The 25,324-nt window shown below is 35.1% G+C and overlaps 3 protein-coding genes across 5 annotated transcripts; all 3 read right to left on the reverse strand.

The window, feature by feature from the left end:
- Window positions 1-4,564, reverse strand: LOC103953028 (1-deoxy-D-xylulose 5-phosphate reductoisomerase, chloroplastic). The gene is made up of 12 exons (XM_009364747.3): window positions 4,310-4,564; window positions 3,737-3,918; window positions 3,333-3,419; window positions 3,035-3,160; window positions 2,892-2,954; window positions 2,482-2,631; window positions 2,230-2,297; window positions 1,663-1,774; window positions 1,444-1,548; window positions 1,197-1,318; window positions 705-851; window positions 1-522 (listed from the first exon to the last, which is right to left on the reverse strand). Exons 1-12 carry the CDS (start codon window positions 4,398-4,400, stop codon window positions 354-356), a joined length of 1,422 nt encoding a protein of 473 aa, XP_009363022.2. The 5' UTR covers window positions 4,401-4,564; the 3' UTR covers window positions 1-353.
- A 3,612-nt stretch (window positions 4,565-8,176) lies between these two features.
- Window positions 8,177-12,870, reverse strand: LOC103953030 (peroxisomal membrane protein PEX14). Of its 3 annotated transcripts, none has more exons than XM_009364752.3 (14): window positions 12,719-12,870; window positions 12,548-12,579; window positions 11,954-12,192; window positions 11,830-11,869; window positions 11,536-11,732; window positions 11,192-11,381; window positions 10,960-11,049; window positions 10,730-10,800; window positions 10,577-10,619; window positions 10,412-10,479; window positions 9,828-9,872; window positions 9,665-9,733; window positions 8,640-9,193; window positions 8,177-8,481 (listed from the first exon to the last, which is right to left on the reverse strand). In XM_009364752.3, exons 2-13 carry the CDS (start codon window positions 12,570-12,572, stop codon window positions 8,678-8,680), a joined length of 1,593 nt encoding a protein of 530 aa, XP_009363027.2. In that variant the 5' UTR covers window positions 12,573-12,579; window positions 12,719-12,870; the 3' UTR covers window positions 8,177-8,481; window positions 8,640-8,677. The 3 variants fall into 3 exon arrangements, with proteins under 3 accessions (XP_009363027.2, XP_009363026.2, XP_009363025.2); XM_009364751.3 differs by having other exon boundaries at window positions 11,536-11,729; window positions 11,954-12,195; window positions 12,719-12,869; XM_009364750.3 differs by having other exon boundaries at window positions 11,954-12,195; window positions 12,719-12,869.
- An 8,296-nt stretch (window positions 12,871-21,166) lies between these two features.
- On the reverse strand, window positions 21,167-23,305 carry LOC125479625 (transcription factor WER-like). The gene is made up of 3 exons (XM_048589170.1): window positions 22,847-23,305; window positions 22,646-22,775; window positions 21,167-21,676 (listed from the first exon to the last, which is right to left on the reverse strand). Exons 1-3 carry the CDS (start codon window positions 22,965-22,967, stop codon window positions 21,241-21,243), a joined length of 687 nt encoding a protein of 228 aa, XP_048445127.1. The 5' UTR covers window positions 22,968-23,305; the 3' UTR covers window positions 21,167-21,240.
- Window positions 23,306-25,324: the final 2,019 nt, after the last annotated feature.

Raw genomic sequence — 25,324 nt, forward strand, 5'->3', positions numbered from 1 at the left:
TTAGTTAGAGTTGTGTAATTCTATTTAAAGCGCTTTATCGGACAATGGGTGTTCCGACAGAAGTAACATTCCCAAAATTGAGAGAATCTAACGACGACTGAGAACAGAGAATCTAAATCAAACAATGTACAATGTAAGACTTTCAGATGACCAATTTATCATACATTTACCTATTTAGAGAGAGAGAGAGAGGAGAGAGAGAGAGAGAGAGAGGGGGGGGGTGGTGGGAACACATTTTCCATTCACTCCCCTGCCCCCACCCACAAGCTACGGAAATCTTGGGGAATTCAACCTGCTGACGGACTGTCCATTCATAGCACCGGTATGTTGGCCAACGGGGACAGGCTAACCGCTCATGCAAAAACAGGAATTGAGCTTGAAGAGCTTTGCAAATCGGCTGCATAATCTCTTGCCCATAAATCATAATGTATAATTTCCTCGAGGGAAGGTGAGACCACTAGTTCGGCCCGGTGCTTAGCACATGTTAGCTCCACAATCTTGAAAATATCTAGATAACTGATTCTGCAAAACAGGAAAACTTTTATCTTAGCTGAGAATTTCGCATGCGAAAACTTTAAGTAAACATTGAAAGTAAACATTTTCTATCAGCCGGTGCTTGGCACATGTTAGTTCATGTGACCATAGTTGTCATAGTTTGAAAGTTAGCAGTTTCTGTCAAGGGGAAATGAATAAAGGGCACATACTTTTCATTGATAAACATCTCCACAGCCTTTTCATTTGCTGCACTAAGAACTCCTGTCATGGTGCCACCGGCCCGTCCAGCAGCATAGGCAAGATGCATGGATGGGTATTTCACATTGTCAGGAGCCTTAAAGGTTAATGAACCAAGCCTGCATCAATGTTAGTTTCTAGTCAATCTGTGACAGTTTCTCAAAGAAGGCAGCGTTATGATTGTAAGTAGATCTCAGCAACATAATGGGTATCTATTAAACTAAGCTAAACATTCGGGATTCACAATAGACCACACCACCATTGAATCATTAGAAGTTCCGACAATATTTGACATAGTTACCCAGCTGTAGAGTCAGAAATCCATGCTTATTCATATAACATAACTTAGTTATCAGAAAATGGAACATTTAGAAGACTCGACATCACCATAAATGAAAAGAAAAAGAAGCAGAAAGATGCAAGCTGGACCCCGTGGAAATAAAATAAGGAAAACGGTTCATTACTTGCAAAGATCAAGACGAGGCCACGTTACTTCAGAGCAGTAGATTCTCTCTGGCCATGACATGGTGTATAGGATTGGCAAGCGCATATCAGGCCAACCCAGTTGTGCCAGAACAGATGAATCCTGAAAAGAACATTACAGAAATCCAAAAATGTATGAGTTTGCAGTGTTTTTACAAACTAAAAGAAACATTAAAAAACACAAAATTAGCATGCCAAAACTACAGATAAACGTTGAGTTAGTTGAACCTGCGTTTCAATCATTGAATGTATAATGGACTGCGGATGAATCACAATCTCAATATCATCATATTCAGCTCCAAACAAGTAATGAGCTTCGATGACTTCGAGACCCTGTCAATGAGTACAGAATACTTAATATTCAGCTCTTAACAGGTTAAATATTACATAGATTGGAGCAGAGCGTGGTGCTTTCCATATGAACACAGATTCGAAACGATAACAAACCTTATTGAAAAGAGTAGCAGAATCAACAGTAATCTTCTTTCCCATATTCCAGTTAGGATGCTTCAAGGCATCAGCAACTTTAACATCTTTCAATTTCTCAACAGGCCAATCCCTGTCGTTAATGGAACGAGAAATTGTCAAAATCCTCATTGCAGCCATAATCAAAGATACAAAAACCATCCCTTAATTGACGATGTACGAATTAAATCGAGCCGAATCAAATGTTCATTAATGACTAAAATTATATCCAGAGTGTCTTGAATAGTTCAGTAAGATGTTACAACAAAAGTTAAATCATTCTTAGAAGTGAACTTCAATACAAAATTGATGATTGAATTTATGTTTTACGGTTGCTTATATGAAGTGCTTTTGCTTTCGAACTCTATAGAACAACTGAAGTACAAAATCCCTGCACAGTCTAAATACATCCTACAAATTAAGGAAAATGGTAAATTCCTGCTACATTGAAAGGTTTCCTCTTCCTTTTCTAAATAAGAAAGTTAAAATATCCCTACTCAGATTTCAATAGAAAGTTTTAATATTCAAACTTGAATTATGATTTCATACCTGAAAGACCCACCAGACGCTGTCAAAATGATACGCCGAAGTGCACCCTCTGGCAAGCCTTGTATACACTGAAAAAAGGAGAATTCATTATGCTTCACTATGACATGAGATCCACAAATATAAAAATGATCAGGCACGCATAAATAGAAAATGCAGCATGCAAACACCAACAAAAAGTAACGCGTGTAATAGACTTATCCGATATCAGTACATAAATTCTTAGAATGATATCAATATGAAGACGTCTCATACCTGAAAAATTGCAGAATGTTCTGAATCAGCGGGAAGAATTTTTACATTATGCTTGTGGGCAAGAGGAAGAACAAAAGGGCCTCCAGCAATCAGGGTCTCTTTATTGGCTAATGCTATGTCTTTCCCTGCTTCTATTGCAGCCACTGTAGGCTAAGTAAAAAAGGTAACAGGAGAAATTTCAGTCTCTTAATTTATGTTCGTTTTTAAGTCAAATACTGTTTTTCTTTTCTGAAAATATTTTCTTCAATTTCATTATAAATCATCAGTCATTATCATTTGTTAACCAACTTTGTTATCCCATCAACAACCCTTGTCTTTCAGTTTTTATATTATGTATTTCAAAAGTTATACGTATCGCTTCTTTTCAATAAAAAAATTGACATTTATAACTTCACTGCCAAAGCAATTACCTTCAGTCCTGCACAACCTACAATTCCTGTAACTACTGTGACTGCATCTGGGTGGCGGGCAACCTGAGAAGAGAAAAATAAGAATTCCTTCAAGATGAACAAAACAAAATTCATCAACCAAAGGCAATTGGATGGTAGGCTACCTCAACAACACCTTGCTCGCCAGGAATAATCTCGGGCTTTTCATCTAAATCAGCTAAGGCCTCTTTAAGTTCATTAACTAGTGATTCATTTCCAACAGCAACAAGTTGGGGCTTGAATCTCTTCACCTAGACAATGCAAATATAAGAAATATCAATCCAGATCCCCCGTTTACTAGGGTTGGTTGCTATATTATCAGGGTGAGTTTATGGAGTGAGTCCACTCAAAATTCAAAACTTATTCGTTTGATGGAATGAACAATACTTTTAAGTTCCAGGGACTGTTATTCTGATGGATTACCTGATCCACAAGAAGAGTTACATTTGAACCAGCTGCCAGCGCCACAATTCTGAATTTATCCGGGTTCTCCGCCACTATGTCTAATGTCTGTATAAACAACAGAATCCGATTATAAGCAACTAATGTGATTCCCAGAATTTGTTTCTTTAAGAAAGAAAAAGGGGCTTCTTTTCCGCCACTAAATAGACTGTTAAAAACTTTCTAATTCATGTGATGCTTATACAGCAAGATACAACTCCACACAAATGAAGTAAATCATGTTATTTCAATATTTGAGCTTCCAACCTTCTATCAAATAAATTCTCTCTTTTCTGATAACAACTCCATACAGGTCTTACAAGTATATTAGTATCTTTAATCTCCAATGAAAAATTTTAAAAGAAAAGAAACAATCTTTTCGATACCTGAGTTCCAATGGAACCGGTAGATCCAACAATCGAGATAGGCTTTGGACCGTCCCAAGTCCTGCGGCTTGTCTCCGCAACGGCACGTCCAGGCCAAGCTGGAGGAGGTGTCTGTGCAGCTGAGCATTGAACTCTTCTCCCAATTACAGTTCCGCAATCTGTCCTCCTCAAAGCAAACCCACCTATCAACAAAAAAAAAACATCATTAATACTGGTATTACCAATCCACCCATAAAACATCATTAATCAAGAAACTAAATCTACTTAACAAACATAAAATTATATCAATAACTAAATCATCAAAATTCAGAGTTCGTGCAAGTACAATTTAAACACAAAAGCACATAAATCCACTTCATCATATGAACTTTTAATTTTACAAAAAAGCAGATGGACCTCATCACTTTACAAACACAGAAATCAACAGAATCACAGTAACCCATTTGAACAGTAACGTCAGCATGCACTCTGGAAAGCTAGAAAAGGATAAAGTCTTCCATCTTGCTAGTTTTCCTGCGTTTTCTCGGGAACCAAACAGAAAGTTGAAAGCGAGAGAAGGACAGTAACTGCTACCTGGAAGCTTAGGGAGGTGGGTGCTGGACTTGGTGGAATCCAAGAAAGAGATGGCTTTGATTTCAGCTGGAGATAATAAATTGAGAGCCATCCAATCCAATCCAAATTCAACTTTTCTTAATTCAAATCAACAAAAAGCAATCAGCTTTGAGATAAATGAATAAAAACAAGAGATTTGAGCCAATATTTCTGTGGTGCTGGAAATCGCATAGCTTTATAGTAATTTGTAATGGGTTTTCTAGTAAAATAGGAAATCGGATTTCTAGAAAAATTAATGAAAATCATTTAAAAACTGTGGGTTTTAATTAAAAAAATAAAATAAAATGTAAGGTAAATAGTATTCGTATTGATTTTTTAGTGTAAAAATGTAATTTTTCGTTAAAATAAACAGTATCAAAAATTTTTCATTAAAATTTTTTTTTTCCCTTCTAAATTATTTTGCTTTACCATTTTTAGTAAAAAAGTATTAAATAAATAATCAAAACATGGGAAGTGAGGAGTGGACTGATGACTAAGGACGAAAGTGTAGCAACGGATTCAGATTCTTATGGGGAACTGATGAACAGTAAATTCGATTCTTCGTTTAGCATACGACGCCGTTTTGGTGTTAGCAGATTATTATTGTCTGAGACTTGGGAGATTATGCTGCTTATAACATTTGATGATATTCCTTTATAATCCATCCAAAACATTTCATCTGAAAAGGGAATTGATATTGTCTTGTATATGAAATGGAAGGCTTACAAATCTCTCCAGATTTCTACATGACATTGTTAATATGTTACATGCTGGAAACACAGTCCATCTGATTTTTACATGACATTGTTAATTTGGAAAGCTTTTACAGTGTGTCGAAATTCGGTCTAGTTTGTTAGAAACACGGTTCGTCGTGTTTTCAACACTCTAAAAAATCTCTATGTTAATTTGTTAGGTGTTTATATTATCATTAATAATTAATGCGCATGTTACAGATACAACAAACAATTAATGTGAAAGTTTAAATTTTTTGAATACCAACTAGACTGTTTAATTTAATTTAGTGGCATTCAATCCAAAAATTATTAAAGAAAATTCCGAGTTCAAATATCATAAAGGATGTGCCGAGACACATTTTTTTACATCTTGCACGTTCTCTTAATTTATGGCCGCTTGGATCAAATGAATTTAAAAAAAAATAAATGATAGAAATTAACAAAAAAATATATAAAAAGTAAAAAATAGTATGTAAATAGCACACTCATATCGTAAATGTATCTTGCCCGTCTCCAAAGATGACAGAAGAGGAGGATCTTGCCTCATTTTTTTATTCCGTAATTATTTATCATTTTATCCATGTATGATTTCTCTACTGTGTAAAATTGAAAAACAAGAGAAATTGTATAGTGTAGGGCCAGTCCAAATTTCAAAGGGTAGACACAGATGCTGACTTGATCCCCTTTTTTTCTTTATTTGTCTTGTTTGTTTTCTTGTGTTTTTTTTTTTTGGTCGATTCTTTTATTTTCATGTCAGGCCAAAGGATTAAGGTACCTGATGCATCGAGGTTGAGTAGTAGATCCCTAATCACAAGAAGTTAAACAAGTTAGAAAGTGCTCCTTGAATCCACCACCCACCATAACATGTTATAATAGTCATTATATTAATGATGGGAGTAGTCATTGGAGTTTCCAAAATATAAATGTGCATTTCAAATTTTCTATACTTAGATTAAAAAAAAAAACTATTATAAAGAGTACATATTTAAATTCAGTTTTAATGATGTGAAATGAAATTCTTAATATACCTCTAAATTTAATGGGGAAATAGACCGCATTAGTTAAAAAGGTCAGTGGTACAACATATTGTTAAGCTCGATAATTTAAGAAACTAATGAGAGTTCAGGGACTAATCTTAAACGATGAGTAAAATTTAGGGACTATTGTTATAATTAAACCAAGGATAAATGAAGATTGGAGAAATGATTGTAATAGAGATGTGGAAGAAATATACAATATAAAATCCAAAAATTGAAATACATTTTAAGATTGTTTCACTTTTTTGTTTCATGCCTGCTTCATCCCTCATTTCTCTCATATACTTTCCATTTGTTTGTAGCACTAAAAGTAAAAGCTAAAATCTTAAACCGAAGGATATATTTGATAATACTCTTTAGTTTTTAATTTTCACTTTTTATGTTAAAAATAAAATAAAAATACAAGGTAGAAAATGAAGATAAACAAGGATAAAGAAATGACGGTGGCCTGAAAGTGGGAAAGTGAAGAAAACTAGTAGGTTTTCTTTTCTAGTTTTCATTTCTCCCTCTCACACACCCGTTTAACGCCTCACAAATCATTCTTTATTTTTGACGATCAAATTTAATAAATCACGAAAATAAACAACAACTAAGATTAAACAGAAGTACGTGAGAGGTTCTAAAAGATGTTTGTTTTTCATTTCCCTTCATCTATAAACACACTCCTCCTCTCTTTGCAATAAAAATGTAAAACTTAAACCCAAAACAATTCTTTAAACCCGAAATGATTATCAAACGAGTCTACACTGTTTTTCGTTTTTAGGTACACTTGAAATTAAAACCAAATTAACTTCTTTGTTAGAACAGCTCACAAAGTTGGTAACCACCATAAAAAAAAAAAGCTAGACCCACCCAAAAGGCATGAAGACAAAAACTAATAAATAAATTTATCAATAAGAGATGGACGGCCAGAAGTGTCCAGCTCTACAAACCCACTTCAGGTTTTATACAGAAAACTTACTGTATATGTGACCAAAACGCGCGTTTCACAAAGAACCTTATAGGATGATAATTTTATCTCTCCTTCTAAACTTCACAATGATTTTCAACTAGGCTGCCGACGGTGTGAATTCTGCACCAGGGCAAGAATAAATACTGCGTCAATACAATAAAACACAACTGCTTGTACGCGTATTTCTTCACGAAGCGGATTTATACAAGAAATTATGAGTAGTATCTAGGGTCAAGTTGCCCAATGTAGAGGTGGACATGGTATGGTTCAGTTCGGTGGGACTAGAACCAAAACCAAAATTGAAATTTTGTTTGGTACGGTTCGGTTTTACCAAATTCATACTGAACAGATCGGTGCAGGTTCAACTTTGATTCAATTCAGTATGTGGTTCGATTTGGGGTAAACATACAGGCCCATTACAATTTTTTGGGTCATGGGCTATTTTGCATTTTGTTTTCAAATTTTCAACCTGAAGTTTTTGGTCCCAAACAATGTTTTTGCCTTTTGGGCATGCAATTCAATCGATTTCTTTTTTTTTTTTTTTTTGGACCAACTCAAATCTTCTTCATTTTCATGCAAGTAAAATACATTTTTCAAACAAGTTTAAGCCTAATGAAATGGGCATCTCATATACTATGCCTAGTTTTTTATTTTTTTTATTAAACAAACGATATTATCTACACTAAAAGGAAGTATGTGAGTTTAGCCTCACAATAGACTAGTAATAATATGATTCAAATTCGCCTTTAACGAGAATCGAACCTAAGACCTCTCACTTACAAGTGAAAAGGAATATTGTTAGATCATAGGGTTAAGTGGCATAATATGCTCAATTGTATAAACAAGGAAATTAAGAAAAAGGAAATATAACATAAAAAGCAAACAAATAAAAAAAAAAACCCAATGGAAAATAGATAGGTGACAAAACACTCGACCACTTTATTCTACCGTTAATTATTCTTAAGTACATCAGAACCAATTTTTTTTAAAAACACAACAATACCAAACTGATCCTAAGTCCGACAAAATATTTGGTGGTCGCATATTTCAAGGCACATTAATCCCTTTGTAAGATTGATACAAAGATTCGGCTTGAGCAGGATGGACTGAGATAGAAAGATGCAAATAACATTAAGACTGCGAACTGATTCAGCGTTCGGCTATTTTTTATATAATAAGTTGATAACAACCACCATAAAAAGCCCAAGAAGCATCAAGAGAAAATTCAATAAACAAATTTATCAGACCACCATAGCCTAAAATAGCTTTTGGAAAAGCACTTTAGGATTCAGCCTTTGGGCAACTTATTTTATATGTCAAGTTGTCAACATCTTCTTCTACTATCTCAACTCATCCATGCATATTTTACTTCTGTAACTCTGAGTTCAACTTTTGAATGATTTTCAGGTAGGTGTCCCAAGGTGAAGAAATCTGCACCGAGAATGCAGTGTCAATATAACATTTAACGAAATGAAAAAAATATGGCTTCCTGAATCCTGATGTTCAAAAACAGAAACATACGTGTATTCCTTGTGCAAATATATTAACTTAAGAAGCGTACATGACAGACGTAGATATACGAGTAGTACCTGAGATTAAGGTATTCAATGAGATGAGCTCAAGACTACTAGTAGCTCACTTCCTCTTCTTGTATCTCAGTTGTTGAGCCCAGCGGTGAGCTTCCATTGATTTGCTCCGGTGCACCTCCAGATTCAGCTATCTTTGTTATCCTCTGCAACTCATCGGTCCCTTGTGATGGGCCATCGGTCACTTCTGATGGATGCGCAAAGGGCAGATCGTTACCCAGCTGTTCTTTCTGCACTGGTGGTTTTGGCCGTCGGATGGCTTCAGCTGCTGCTGCCATTGCAACTGGGGGTGGCTGGGGAGGAACCCATGTACGCTGAACTGGCTGAACTGGTTGATCTCTAGTTCGTACGCCATAAGACCCTCCATTGACTTCATTTTCTATCTCAGTAATTCTGGGATTTTTCCGCTGCTGCTGCTGCCACCGCGACACTGTACTGTCACCGTTTGACAGATAATTGAGCCCATTGTCATGAATGCTGGAATTCAAACCTTCACTGCTTACTTGAGACTGAAGTACTTGGCTCGAGTTGTTTTGGACCTGACCAACTTCCCAAGGCTACCCCAGAAAACACAAAGTAAAAAAATCATCTCCAAGTATCAAAGCATGAAAACTGAATATTATTTACACTTAGTCAAACTTTTGAATACAGTCAAATAAATCTCTCTTTAATTTCATGTAGCTTACAAGTAACTCTGGTAACATTCCAAGATAATCTTTACGAATATGATAAAACGAAACCATTTTCCTTTCTTCCAGAATCCAGATTTTGAAGGACACGCTTCTTAAATGGTCCAACAAAGTTTACAAATCTGGAGTGAATCCAATTCGAATCCTCTTTTAACCCACCGGAAACCAAAAATTGGTAGCCCAATTTCAAGTAACTGGCTTCAGAGGAAGAAACTATTATTTTCTATAGCTAAAATGATTTAATACACTCAATGAGTCTACATTAGTCCATAACCTGTTACCGTTTCCTTTTACTGAACGGAGAAAGAGGAGAAGGTGAAAAACTCTTGAAAGCAATACCTTAGCTCTAGGTGCCAAGCGAGGATTTGATAGTTGCTGATTAGGGTTCGGCGGTGAATCATCAATGTCCTGCATATAATCCAGAATGACAAAGAATTAGCATTTAATTAAAAAAATAATAAAAATAAAAAAATAAAATAAAATAAAGGTTGAAAGAATTTACTTTGACATTAGGAGGTTTCTCCCCTCTTTGTACCATGGCCATGATCTGCATTATAATAAAAGTTAAAAATGTGGTCAAGAAGTTAAATACATGATAATACTCTGGAGCCAAAGACCTACAATCTGCAAACTCAATTTGCAGTTGGAATGATAAAGACTACCAGACAAGCAACAGGTTAAAAATTTCAAAGTGGCCTGAAACATAATTTTCAACCTCGTCAACTTATAATCTTTTAGACCTCCTGAATCATGCATGATTCATCCATTCTAACCTTAGATTTGGCTACTCTTAATAACAAATTCACGAAAGTTAAAGAGTAAACTGATAGCCCCTGGGAAATCCCATAAACCAGCTCTTCGAATCTACTGTCACTGGATGACAGTCCAAGCACAAGTTGAGAGAGAAACATAATAGTATTGCTAGATTATTTAATCACATCGAGTTTATATGTTCTCAGAACTCCTTCAAACATTATATGGGTTTTAAGGATAAAAGAGAAGCTCTAAATAATAGACCCATGTACTACACACCATTTCTTATGATAACATTTCCAAGCAATGGAAAGGCCATATAAAATTACTTACGTCCATGTAAGACTTTGGGTGAGGTGCAGCAGATGGTTCTATAGATGCAGCAGCAGAGGAAGATTGCACTGTACAGAGAAAATTGAAACAATATGAAGCAGAAATCAATATACATTAGAAAGATTAAACAATCAGAAATTTGACAATTGATTAGAAAATAATAACCTGAGTGCACGTCATACTCTGCCTTGCCATTCACATATTGTTGCTGTAAAACAGATACATGATAACAGATTTTTAGAATAGATCTGGATATCATATTTCTATAGCATTCCAATATCAATAAGAATTTCAAATTTATGCCTACTGTCAGATGACCTTTGAATTTGTGATAGCGATGCGATTGTCTTCATGATCGACAAGAGAGGTTCTTGAGGCTTTTGTTTCTCCTGATAGTTAGGGCGAAAGATGGCATAATCAAATAATCATCATCAGATTCCAATGTACAAACAAGAAGTTTCTGGTTGCAAACAAATGAGATGTAACTGTTCTTTCGGGAGAACTATCAATTATAGCCACTTGATTAAACAATAAAGTATTCCCAGTACCTTCCAATTTCCGTATGGAATTGCTCATTGACTTCATTTCTTGCACTTGCACATCTAACAAACTCATGAGTTCCACGAAGTGTTTCCTCTCTGGCCCAAGTATAAACCATGGTGCAGCAATCATGAAAAGGTAATACTCATCAGTATAAGAAACAACAATGATAACAAAGTATAAATTCAATCAAGACAGAGATAGGTTACAATGATTGGTGAAAGAAGATCACAATCCCACCTTCGGTCTTAGAATTCAGCATTTCCTGGATTACTTTTGCCACATCTGATGCTGCAGCTGCGGCTGTTTTAGCAGCTGCCGCAGCTTCTTCTGCTGAACTTGGTTTCATATCAACTTTGTTTTCAATGTCATTCTCATCTTCCAATACAACCTTGCGTATCCAAGCCTTCAATCTAGGAATAAGAGATTTCTAAAACAGGGAACATGTTATTAGACAGCAATCAAGTTGGAACTATAGAGTGACAGAAGTCCTATGGTAAACTGGGTCAAGAAGCACATAAAAGCAATATAACATGAAGGACAAAATTAACATGTCATGATTGTAGAAGATTGAGTACAAATACCTTAATTAATACAGCTGTTCCACAACCGGAGAGTGTTAGGAATCCTATGGCAAAAACGGCATCAAACCAGCGAAATCTATACCCAGATAATGCACCCACAGGGGAAATGACTTTAGTGGGAGCAGTGGGTGCAGGCTGTAAAGCTTGAGTTGTATTTTGTGCCTGAACATTTGACGATGTCTTCACCTGTCCATCTGCTACAAAAAAGCATATACAAGCAAACTTATTTAAACAGTAGACAACTTGACAAACTCAGTTCAAAACCAAAATACCATGTTTTTGTGACGGTGTTACCTTGATTTCCAGTAGTTGCCTGCGTACCTGAAGGTGGGTCCTGAAATTTGCAAACAAACAATGTCAAACACGAAAAACAATGACAATTAACAATTAGCTTGAACACCAAGAATCAATCACTTACAGGCACACGCCGAAACGCTTCATCAATCTCTTCTTTTGTGAGACCCTTCTTCTCGAGAAAAGACCGTCTGTAAACAACAGGAGAGCCCCTAACTTTCGGGTGCGAAAGGAATTTCACAGCATTTTGCACTTGTTCCTCCCTCATTGGTTCGGAATTCACAAACACCGACGGTGTAGAACTTTGCTTAGCAGGCTCAGCCCCAGCATCTTGCTGACCCTCAATTGTGGGTTGAGCAAGCCCTGCTGCTCAAGTTAACAACCACAATTATAATTTTCACATAAATTGGACTAAAGCTAATTTTGCAAGAAGTGTGAATTTTTTCATAGACCATCAATTTATTCAATTAATCAAACAATAATCATAAAAACCAATCTCCAGGTTTTTATTCAATCAATTCCACCAGGAACTAAATTTCCCTAAGCAAATTATTCAGTAAAATAGCAAAAATTTACATAACTAATAGAAAATTCAAATTGTTCATTCAATTTCCAATTGCATAACTTCCTCAGCAACTATACGAACAATAAACAAGAAAATTAAAGTAAAAAAGAAACAAATTTGAGAAAATAAGAGAGAGAGGGAGAGAAATGGCACCTGGGTTCTTCTCTTTGTCCTCCATCCTCCAACTGAATCACTCAGCACAGAGAGGAAAAAAAAAAGTACCAGAAACAGTGAAAAAAAATGGATAAATAATCAACAAAAACTGAATAAAAAGCTTGCAATTAACAATTAAAATTGTGAGATTTTGATCAAGAAACAACTTACAGGAGACGATGGAAATAGTGATGTCAGCGGAGAGCTAAGGTGGGCTTTTGCTCGTCCCAAGGCAGCTTGCTTTTATGAATTATTGGTTTTCGGAAGGAAAGAGAAAAAGTCTGAAACTTTGCGAGGGGAGATTTGCTGATGCAGATAATTGTGTTTTTACTATCGGCTGCGGTGCCTTGTGGGAGTATGGGCTTTTGTTGGGCTTTGGATTATGAGCTGAATTTATTTGGACCCGTGATGGGAAAGAAGAGGTAAAGAAACTCTTGGCCCAAGCCCAAAGGCCCATAGCAAGCATTCTCGTCCTTTATTAATTCTTTCTCCTCGCTTTCTTCGAACTCATATCCAAAGATTTCCTGTAAGAGGATGGTATGATGGTTTATTACAGGTTTTGGAGATATGAATAGGATGAGCATATGGATGAGCCGGAACATGGATAGCGTAGTGTTTCGAGCCGGCGAGAGTACGAGCAGGGCCGTTCTGAGACTGTTGAGGTCCGGGGGGACTTCAAAAATGTGCCCTAACTTCATATAAGAAAAATTATTTGTTTTCACATGTAAGACTTCGATAAAGTTATAATTAGAAAAACATTTCGAATTCAATAATTTAAACACGGAAAAAACTAATTTATTTTGTATTGGGAGAAGAGAACCGAAAAACCACGGGCTTACGAATAGATAGATGATGAGTTTTTTTTTTGTTTTTCTTCTATCTGAACTTTTAAAGTGTTTTTATATAACTTGTGATGTGTTTTTTCTTATTTACTAACCTTGTCAAGATGGGATTAAAAAAATAATCATATTTTCGAATATTTAGTTGATATATATAGGCAGTGAATGAGACATGCATCCATTATTTCTTGATGGCTAATGCTAGGGATACCAAATTTTTAAACCAAATTTTGTAAATTGCATGATGCTGGGGATACCTAACATGCATCCTTTATTACTTAAAGGTTGATTAACGTGCTTATTTCTTATTAGTGACACATCATATGTGTTGCAAATTTGATTTGGTCTACGCATTACTCTTTGTTGAAGGTTAGACCTGAATTGGAATGAATGTCTAAAAATTGCAACCCGCACAACTACTAGCTAGCAATTAAAAAGAAATTAACAACCAAACAGAAAATTATCACATCCCCGCCGGGGGGGACCACTTCCCGGGCCTGCTCCACCACCTTAGCACGATATTGTCCACTTTGGGCTTACCATTCCCTCACGGTTTTGTTTTTGGGAACTCACGAGGTCACCCATCATGGAATTGCTCTAGCCTCCTTCTCGCTTAACTTCGGAGTTCCCATGGAACCCGAAGCCAGTGACCTCCCAAAATGCCTCGTGCTAGGTAGAGATGGGAATATACATATAAGGATCACTCCCCTGGGCGATGTGGGATCTTACAATCCACCCCCCTTGGGGGCCCGATGTCCTCGTCAGCACACCACGGCCAAGGTTAGGCTCTGATACCAAATTGTCCCGGGCCAGGATGTGACAAAAATGGTAAAAATTGAAAAGAATAAAAAAAAAGCACATAGCATTTCAAACTTAAGAACTTTCGTTAATTTTAAACAACAAAAACTATTACTTCTGATTAAAAATTTCTTGATCATTTTACCAAACTTTAAAAAGTTTATACTCTTACGAAAATAAATTCTAAAATTTAAAAATTTATACTCTTATGCAAAGAAATTAATAAAAATGGAAAATAAAAAAACACACATTATTTTTTGAATTTGAGACCTCCTTGTTAATTTTAAACATCATGAACTACCACTTCTAGTTAAACTTCTTAATCATTTGACCAAAATTTATAAATTTATACCCTTATAAAAAGTCAATAAACATATAGTGATTTGAACCTAGGACATCCTTATTAATTTTAAACAACATAAACCACTAGTTCTAGTTAAACTTCTTAGTCATTTAACCAAACTTTATACATTTATATTATGAAATTATATATGAATATAACACCTGAAATAATTTTGGTGCCCCCGATTTTTTTGGGCCTCAGACGGTCGCCCAGCCCGCATTGGGCCTGGGCAGGCCATGCGTACGAGATTACTGATCAAAGACTCTTCAATTGAGATGGGCTGAAGACCTGCTAAGGAAGGGGTCGGATTTATCCCAACGAGAGCAAGTGTAAAATAATTAGGTCGTGCTTGGTATTGTTTTTTTTTTTCCTTTTCACCAAAACTTCTTTACCTCAAAGTTAAGCAACAAAAACTGTTTAGAAAAAATAAAACATCTTGCTTATCATAAGAGTAATAGTTTCCTGATTACAACTTTCAAAAACAACATGTAGATTGTGTTTTTAAAAGCTACTTTAATAAAAAACTGAGTTGAGTCTTTAATAAATATTTTGAATTCTTGTAAAACCCTCATTAATTTTTTTAAATGACATTATTTGCCTTATTTTAGACACATTTTGTCCACCTCACATACCCTGACTACAACCATAATTGCCAAAGTTGTTATCGCCACCACTATTGTCACCACAACTAGGACCACAATTGCCATCATCGTCGAAATATTTTATTATATTTTAATATTATTTATGTTGTTTGATCGCAACGAAGTACCAAATTTTTCGAAACCTAACATGATAAGAAAGAGATAAAAATAGGACCGCGTTTTGTCAATGACTATTGAATGAAAGACTTATATCGATCCATGCGTAGCTTTGTGGTGAGAGGGGCACATTCATTACTTTTTCTTAATAGAACCAAAAAAAAAGGACAAATGCTTGAAACTTGAAAGGACATGTCACATAATCCAAATGGACATGGACATCTTGAAGCTAGAATCTTCGTTTGCATCATGGGGCATGTCACACACGCATGTTGTAATGCCACTAAACATCTGACCAAAAACCATCTCTCTTTCGAAACCTATACCACGAGTTACTTATCAATTAATAATCAACCAATTCTAAGTTTTACAAACAAGTGTGAAACTTATCAATTAAGAGCAATTAAGAGCCAACCAATTCTAAGTTTCAAATTCGAACTTACGATTTAATTGTAATGTAATCTGTTTATTTGACTGTTAAGTGATGACATAATAAATATAAACCCACATTTATTTTTTATGTTGTGGAACTTTGCAGAGGGGGTTTAACGGTGGCTTAGGATTTTTACCACCTACAAAAGTAAGGATAAAAACACTTAAATACTTGTAAGAGTACAAGGTAACTGTAGTATAGTCGGCTCTAATAAGATCGTTCTCCACAGGGATTGAGTGAATAACTTCTGTAAATACCAAATCTTAATTAATTATTTGAAAACAAAGTTTGGAAGAGGTTGATTTTATTACCTAAAATATTAAAAACGAATTTAATTAAAAACAATTAAATAAATTGGCAAAGTAAAGGAAACAAAAGAAAATAGTTTTGAAAATCAATTTGAGCACTAGGGTTCTGCCATCACCTTAACAATCTTACACAGTTCTTCGAATCACTTATGAATTACCCATGCATATTTTGAAGGTTAGGTTTTCCTAAAGTATATCCTACTTGGAAGCTCCAACATAGAACATATATTTAACATGCAATCCATCCACGGTGTCCAGATCGAATGTGAATATGCAAGACTCATTAAGTTTTGTGAAAGCCTCTTGAAAAAACCATGCAACCCTTAAGATGTGTCGTCTATCCTAAGAAGTTACACATACTAACCATAAGAAACCTTAGTCAATTCCAAGGATAGCCTCCACCAAAATTGCATCAAATTACTTTTTTAAATATCTTAATGGTGGCCAATCACTAAGACAAATAGATGGTTTTAACTGGTGATTAACAATTCAAAACTTGCATTTGTAATATCATAAGTAAATTGAAAATAAACTACATATTCTTACTAAGGCTCGTGGCCTCGCCCTATCAAACGAAATTAGTTACGAACAATCATAAAACAAAATAATATTAAAAACATGGATAGAAAACACCTTGAAAATAAACTTGAATCGTCAAAAGCTCTCTAAACTAAGCTCTCCAAAGTAGTGCCTTCTCTCTAAAGTAATGCGTTCGTCTCCCTAATGGCTAAAAAGCCTTATTTATACTACTAGAAAATAAAACCTACCTATAAAAGGTATTAGATAAAACTAGGAAACATAATAAAATAATAAACTAGCAAATAAAAGGTTTCCTATTTAAATTGAAATTCAGACTTCATAGAAGATCCATCTTTTGACCAACCAAATCAACTCCGATTTGGTCCCAAAAGGTCTATTTTTAAAGCTTGAGACGTCCCTAACAAATCCTCAGAAGTAATCTTCCGCAAAATATGTCATCTTGACATTCAAAATACCCAAAACATCCAAAAACGTTAATCTGGGAAAGCTGCGCGTTGGGCTTTTATTTCATTGCCACAGCCAAACACCTCGGTAGAAAAATCTAAAACTTTGATACGAATAAATCTACAGACTCACGAACATCTTGCAATTGAAATTACTCCAAAATTCATCCATTTGACCACGTTTTACCCCAGAGGACGTCGAAAGTCCTACATTAAGAATATAAATCAAAGTATTAAAATTCTCATAAAATAACTAATAAATTATAACTAAGAATAGGGTAAAATATATAGTATAATATCGACTTATCAGTGATTCGCTTGTTACGGATTGTAGTCAAACTGAGGAGAGAGAGAAAAAAGAAGGTGGTCATCAGTATTAATAGGAGGGTGGGGATGGTGTTTATCGACAATTGCTATGAGGAAGGAGCTGGGGAAGGAGGACATCGGAAGAGAGGGGAAGGGGCACGAGGGGGATGGTATTTAATTATTTATACTTATCCAACAAGAAAAATTGTAATTAAACCTTTTTTATTTATTTTTTATCCACATGTGGCAAAGTTGGGATCCACGTCATTACTTAAGAGTTAATTTATCAGATTTTCTTATGGATGTATGACATTGCAACTAAATCGTAAGTTTGTTTATAAGATTACAATGTTTTAAAGATGTTGTATCGGTTTGTAATTACCCTCAAACTTGAGAGTACCAAATATAATTTACCCTGTGAAATATAACAACCCAACACCTTAAAGGTAGTTTATGAAGAAAGTTGAGGTTCCACTATAAAACCAATTGGCAATACTGAGAGTAACTCAACCTCTTATAAGCTCTTGAAATATTTTTTTTTCTTCAATGTGAGATGGATACTCAACACAACCTGTCATATGTGCCAAATTTTCAAGCATAGCACATGGACAACATAAAAGGAGTGATGTGAAGTGTGGCCGTTAAGCATCACACGAGAGACAACCTACTCTAATACTATGAAGAAAATTAAGTTTATACCATACAGCTAATTGATTTTATAATGCAACCCCAACAACTTTTTTTCAATTTATAAATGCCTCTTCGTCCTAGTTTATAGATGCATATAAGAAACGAATTTGGAAAACAACAAAATACTCAAACGAAAAATTTTATTTGATCTCTGCACCAGCTTAAAAACTCCTTTAATAAAATTCCAACTTTGCCTTGAAATAAATATTTTTTTTTTTTAACAATTAGAACAAGCCACCATCGTATAAAACACATTGGAGGTTTCACGTTGCCCAGCAAACCAGGGCCCCCTTCCTTTGTTTCTTTTCTTGGCGTAACGAAACTCCGACGAATCCAATAGGTGCTCTGCTTTCTTTCTTGTTTTTTATGCCGACTTGGATTCAATCAATCAGGCAAGAGAAAGGGATGTGTGAATTAATGTTGACGGAGAATAGAGCGGAGCCATGTTCACCTACAACGTATGACGGTTCAGATTCTTCTTGAGGTTACGAAAATAAGAAATTTTTAATTGTGACGAGAACATAAGTGGTATACTACATATTTTAATAGAAGTAGTGATAAATTTTATTTTTTAAGTTATTAACTTTTTAGCACACACATTCCATAATTTGTATAATGACATGTGGTGTACCACCTCGTGTACCGGTCACATTGAAAATGGGCAGCCTAATTTAGTATCGAATTCACCATCCACGAGATTCGAACCTAAGGCCTCTCATTTCCAAATAAAGAGGAATACCACTAGAGTGTAGTACTGAATGACTTAAAAATGTCTTAAAATCTTAAAAATATTGATAAAACAAAGTATGCGATAGAATATTTCAGCTTACAAAGTTCATATATCATGCCGTTCTATTCGAAACAGCTAGTCATAGACCCAAATCGGACCAAATCTGCAAAGCTTGCCTGATTTGTGCTTTTTCATTTGGTTCATGTGATCTACATAAACAATAACCAAACCATTTCCTCCAATTTAATAGACACAACATGTGACATATAGTACATGTATAAAGTTCCACCAATTCGAATAAATAGAATACTTACGTTAAAGCTAGTCCGGTTAGGATCTAAATGGTGAGAGCAGATAGATAAATGCATTAGAATTAGATTAGGTCAAAGATCCGTTCCATGCAACTAAAAGTAAAAGAATACTTTAGTTGTACACGTACACTCTTCATGTTTCTCTTAGCTAGCAAAGTCTTTGCATGCATGATGCACTTTGTGTTGTGACTAATTTGTAGGGGAGTACAGAGATTCGATTACGAACCCTACTCTCTTTCCCTATGTACATATTCGTTGCAGCTTTGAGAGGTTTGAAAGGCATGCAGGTACCTGATATCTCTGCATTCGTTAATCATTTGTGGCATGTGCCAATTAAACCTATTTTCCAGCGTACAATACAGATTATGAGCAGCGTTTTTCAACTTTTAATAATGTCCTAAAAACGTGGCAATTTGGATTTATTGGACCACCTGATCATGATAAATATAAAGTAGAGACTAAGTGATGGCTTAAAGGTAACTAGCTAGTGCTTTCCTGCTTGTTCATCCACTGTTTACAATAGAGCTTTTTATGCATATGAGATTCCACAGATGATTACTTAAAAGATGCACAAGTTTATTTATACTATATATAGCCACAATACACTTCTTTTTCGACCAAGGATTTTTATACTTATGAATTCGTACCTAAATGCCGATGCAGTTGTAGCTATTACATTGACAAAGTTATTGTTCTCTACTAGAATTTAAGTAAATCGATTATAAATGAGTACTCATTAGATTGAGTTCTCATTGGTACGAAATCTCATTTAAAATGCACCGAAAGGGATATAAATCAATGGAGAAGAATCAAGAAATATTACTAAAGAAAGAAAAATTATATCCTGAAAACAAATCTTCTTTGGAGAGCAAAATGCTGTAATGGACTCTTCTTTCTTAATGCCAATGATTTTGTTGTTGAAAGGGAAGTGACGTTCAAGTAGACAAATAAAGCAACTTTTTACATCATTTAAAAGAGCAATTATTTACATGTAGTGGGGCAATTCAAACCCATCCAACAGCTACTTTCCAAGAGGGGAGCTTTAGGGTTTGGGAACAAAAAATTGACAAGCTCAGGGGCTGAAAGGCAAGCCCATTTGGCCATATCACAATACCCTTCTGCTTTTCGGCTCCCTCTCTCGACAAAGCGTTGCAGTCGTCAGTTTTTCCTCTTTGGTCATTTTAGCTGGGTAATACAGGACAAATTCCCATAGGCCATCACAAATTTCCTATCTTTTACCTACTTTTTTACCCACCTTGATTGGGTTGCAAAATCTCAGAGAAATTAGACAACTACTATGTGTTCGATTTCAACAGTGCAACAATTTATTCGCACGTGCACAAAGGAACCAAGAGAAGTAGACGAGGCTTGCATTTTTGCTTCCTAAGATCAACTGTAATTTTTATAAAGGAGCAAATTTTTCTGAGTCACATGACATGGGAAAGTGGATATAAGTTACTCTAAGTTGAGATTCTTGCATGCAGTTGAAGATATATACCTTCATCATTATTACATTTATCACGTGATATATCTAGATGATCGAGAGATTTTTACACGTAACTGAAGATGACTCTATTGTAGTCACCACGTGACCAAATATTTCCCGGATGTGCACTCCCAAGGTTTCTTCTACCTATACTGGACATGTTGCATTCTTGTTGTGTTCCGCACGAATGATATTTTTTTATAATGTAGTTAACTGAATTTTTTTTAAATGCATGCAGCAGATACGTTGTTGATGATTGATATTGCTGACAATTTAACTTTATAGTTATTGATTCAAATATTATATATATCATCAAGAATGCAATTAAACTTAAGGTAAAATTTTTATATGTATATATATTGGTCAATCTTAATAAGGGAAATATATATCCTTATTCAAACTATGGGACTAAGGTAATGTGTATGGTTTTTATGTAAAAGTTGAAGGAAGAGGACCACATACCAAAACGGTGAACACTGACTCTGGCAGAGACAGTAGAACCTTATACAGCCACTGAACACTCATCGACTTGTCCTGATGTGAATGACTGTGTCTCCACGTTTGATTTAATAGATTTTGCTCATGGAATCTTCAAATCATCAAAAATTTCACTCAACTGGTATTTCAGAACTAATTAACAAAAAATAAATTAGATTATCAATTAGTGAAAATACAGATTAAAGATCTACAATAATACAATAATAAAGTCTACAAATTATCAAATTGAAAAGGGTAGTGATCATCCAGAGTAGGGTCCAATAAATAAGAGCCATATAGATTAAGGTCATTGCTAATCATCATCGCCTCCCACATGTCGCTAAAACTAACCCCACTTTTAAAGCCAATATTATTGTCCTTGACGTTTATTATCTCATCATCAAATCCATTAATGACAGCTGCAACTTCATCATCACCGAATGTATTGGAATTGGAATCAGAATTGGGAAGTGGCTGCAGCTCGGAGTTTGAGTTCGACGAGGGCGTGAAGGAGTTCTTTTTTGCTCGTTCTGAGTCAGGATAAGTCTTGGCTTTGGTCTTTCCTTTCTTTGAACTGACACCAAGCTTCTTGCTCAAATGAGTGTTCCAATGGTTCTTGACTTGGTTGTCAGTTCTGCCAGGAACACGTCCAGCAATCAAGGACCATCTAATTAGACAAAACAATAATAATCTAAGATCAATATCAAGTTGGAAAAGACAAATAGAATCAATTACAATTTCCCAACAAAAACAGAACCAGTGGAACAATAAGCAGATAATAAAGAGGCACTAAATTGTAATTAACACACAGCTTTGTTGTCTGGAAAGTTCTTTCTTTCTTTTCACCCCACCCCACCCACACCAGGCCTCGAACCTGGGACCTAATCTCACCCACATCCTCACCGCTAGGCTATTCCTAGTGGCTTTTCTTTCTTTTTGGTTTTGATTTGGGTAAATTGGTATAATTGCAAGGAAACATACGTATGCACACATCATTGTCCCCAGTAAAAACAAGAGTGGCAAATTAGGGCAAGTCTGCAACCGTAGCTGTCTAGTATTAATTACAATGTACCAGCCACACTAGGGAAAGAATAGTTGAAAATAATTGCAGTGGACACTGCCCGGTATTATTTGTTGGGACTTGGGGGTTGGGATTTCGAGATTAAGATTCTCTTCCTTCCTCTTTCCATCATCTTCTTTCACGTTCTTTATTTGTCTTTTCTTTTTTTATAAAAAAATTAATATAAGATGTTGACGTAGCTTAACCGTGATCATTCAAATAGGAGGAGAGAGAAGGAGAGAGAAAAAAAAAGAGAAGAGAATCCTACTCCCACGTTGAAACGCCAAGAAAGATGGAATAATTAACAGTGATTGCTGAAAATCATTCAACAATTATATCAAAAATTTTGCAGAAAAATTTAAGACAGAGAAGCAAGTTAATCATGCAGAAATCATAGACTCTCACCAACCTACCACAGAACAGAAGAAGAGTACATACGCTTACTTGAACCTCAATTACGTAGTTCAATCCTACCGACAAATCTACTGTGCTTACCGGTAGGCTCATTTGCTTTGAAAAATCTCCGACATTAATTTGTTTCCTAAATTATTCTGAAGGAGGAGGTTATGGAGGAACCTGTTGCCAAGGAGGTTATGGAGTCGAATGATGAGGTCATCTTCTTCCTCAGAGAAGTCACCTCTCTTCACGTTGGGACTTAGATAGTTCATCCACCTTAATCTGCAACTTTTGCCGCACCTCCTCAATCCTAACATGCAATGTTTGTGTTATGAACTTAATTAAGCAAATGATTATATATTATGTGGTAAATGTAATTACCTGTAACTTTATTGACACGATTCCACTTGCCCTTGCCATGCTCCCTGATATAATCCATTAGAATTCTGTCTTCCTCCACTGTCCAAAGACCTTTCTTATACTCATTCCCCCCACTTTCCATTCTTGCAGATGTTGTAAAGCAGGAGAGAGAGAGAGAGAGAGAGAGAGAGAGAGAGAGCTTTTGTTGGAAGTCTACTGAATGCGGTGGCCTTTCTGATGGAAATGTATAAATAGTGCTTGTGAATATATGTATAATATGGGCAAAATTAAGCTAGTAGTGCTGAGACTTGGGAGAGAGTGTGTGATTCATGTGTGATAGAATTAGTGAGTGGGTGGTGATCTAATTTCACCATCTCTCTATATCTGCAGCCATCGGCACTACTTTTGCTTGGCATACATGTACGGATATACATTTTCATACAAATTTATAAAGTGATCAAAGATACTTAGACTCTTAAAATAGTGAATTTTTCTACTATGCAGTTAACTGTACTTTTTATAATGTGAATATGTCCTTAATATTATTGATATTTTTGATAAACTTTAGGGATGTGACTACAATACTTTGGAGCATTGAATACACCGCCACTTAGATTCTTAGATTGAATCTAACGATTGTCAAAAAAATTAAAAATCCATTGGATGGAATATCCCCAAATATTGTAGATTTATACAAACTTATAGTTGTTGATATGTCGTTGATACACTTAACTGTATTTATTGTAGAAAGATTGAATATGTTATATATATATATATATATATATATATGTATGTATGTGTGTGTATATATTCTGTATGGACAGCAAAAAGCTATGGCTTCTGTAGCAGACGACCATTAACATATCATCATATCGATTGGATGACATCATTGTCAGCGCCAAACTCCTCAGTCTCTCTTTATATCTTGCTGGCGGTGCATCTGCCATCTACACATAGAGGTAGAAGAAGCTCCAATAATTTGGATGAAGTCAATTAATGAAGTTTTGGACCCTTATTGGGTCTTGGAATGAAGATCAATAAAAAGTTTAAATAAGTTGGGTGCCTAAATTCATAATTTCAGTTTGACAATGTGAGGGTGCAAATGATCAAATTTCTTAGCTTTCCAATCATGAACCAAATGACAAGAAACTTTTATATTAGTACGGTATCCCAATTCATCATTAAGGAAAAGAAAGAAAAAAAATTAACCTCCCCTATGAATAATAACAAACTTTTTACATATGTATTATTCTTGTAAAGTGTTATTCACATACATATTTTTACTTCGCACACAACATTGTTAATATTTGGCCATTGATCTTCTTCAATTTATTTGATTCGGTGACAAAAAATTAAGGTATAATTTAGTATCATATTCTAATGGTACTTAAAATATCTTCAAAGTGATTATTCAAATGCTTGAAGGTATAATTTCAAATGTTTTTAAAGGTATAATCAAATTATCAAACACGTCTTAGTTAATGATATTTTCCTTTCAAACACTAGAAAGAGTTTTCAAACTCAGATTTCCATGTTTTATTTCTCGTGAAAATCATGATAAAGATTGGCCTGTTTTTATGGCAGAAACATAGGGACAAAGCACATTTAAGAACAAAAATAAAGATTCAAACTTCTCCATAAAAACAAGGACAATGCACGTGTACGAAATATACATGTAGCCATATATGTTCATACATGAACAAACCAATAGGACACACATGCATTACCAAAATAGGGGAACCTTAAGTCAACAAAGTTCTCTGCTTGTGAAGGCTAGGAAGAGGAGAGAATATCTGTTGTACGCAGTCTTATCTTTGCTTTGTAAAAAGACTGTTTTCATGGCTTGAACCTGTAACTTTTCGATCACATGTATTATCAAATAAAAACAAACTTGGTACATTATTAATGAGTTTACTGTTCTTTGCTGATCAAATCCATCGTTTAGAGTCTCTTTCCATCGATTGAAAATGGGGAAAAAAGTCTTTATATATCTTCGTTTGGCTTTTGGTCGCATACATGAATTGGTGAAACATTTTCGTTTGTTTATTTGTCACACTTTCACCATTTTGGTCATGTTGTTTTTTGTTTCATGGCACCTATATATATATATATTCATTTCCGTGAATGTTTAAATTGTGCACACAAATCTTTAGCCAATCATGCATGACCTGTAAATCATGGCGAAAGAAATTGAATAAGAATTTCAAATTTGAGGCAGATGGCGGACTACAAAACTTCTAAATCATTAGATTCTTTATAGGAATTGTTATTGGCATTCCAAATTTCACATTCTACACTTCAAATTTTCTATATTTAGAAAGAAAAATACACTTGTGAGGAGTATAAAATGAGATTTTTGAAATGCCAATAACACTTTCCTTCTTTATTTTTATTTTTATTTTGTTTTTGTTTTTCCAACCTAGAATTTCCCAGAGAGAGAGAGAGAGAGAGAATAGGGCTTCACTGTCTCTGAGTCTGGGGCTAGTACAGTAGTACGTA

The sequence above is a fragment of a genome, unplaced genomic scaffold (assembly GCF_019419815.1).
Source record: "Pyrus x bretschneideri cultivar Hongxiangsu unplaced genomic scaffold, Pyrus_bretschneideri_v1 Contig3, whole genome shotgun sequence".
NCBI lineage: Eukaryota > Viridiplantae > Streptophyta > Magnoliopsida > Rosales > Rosaceae > Pyrus > Pyrus x bretschneideri.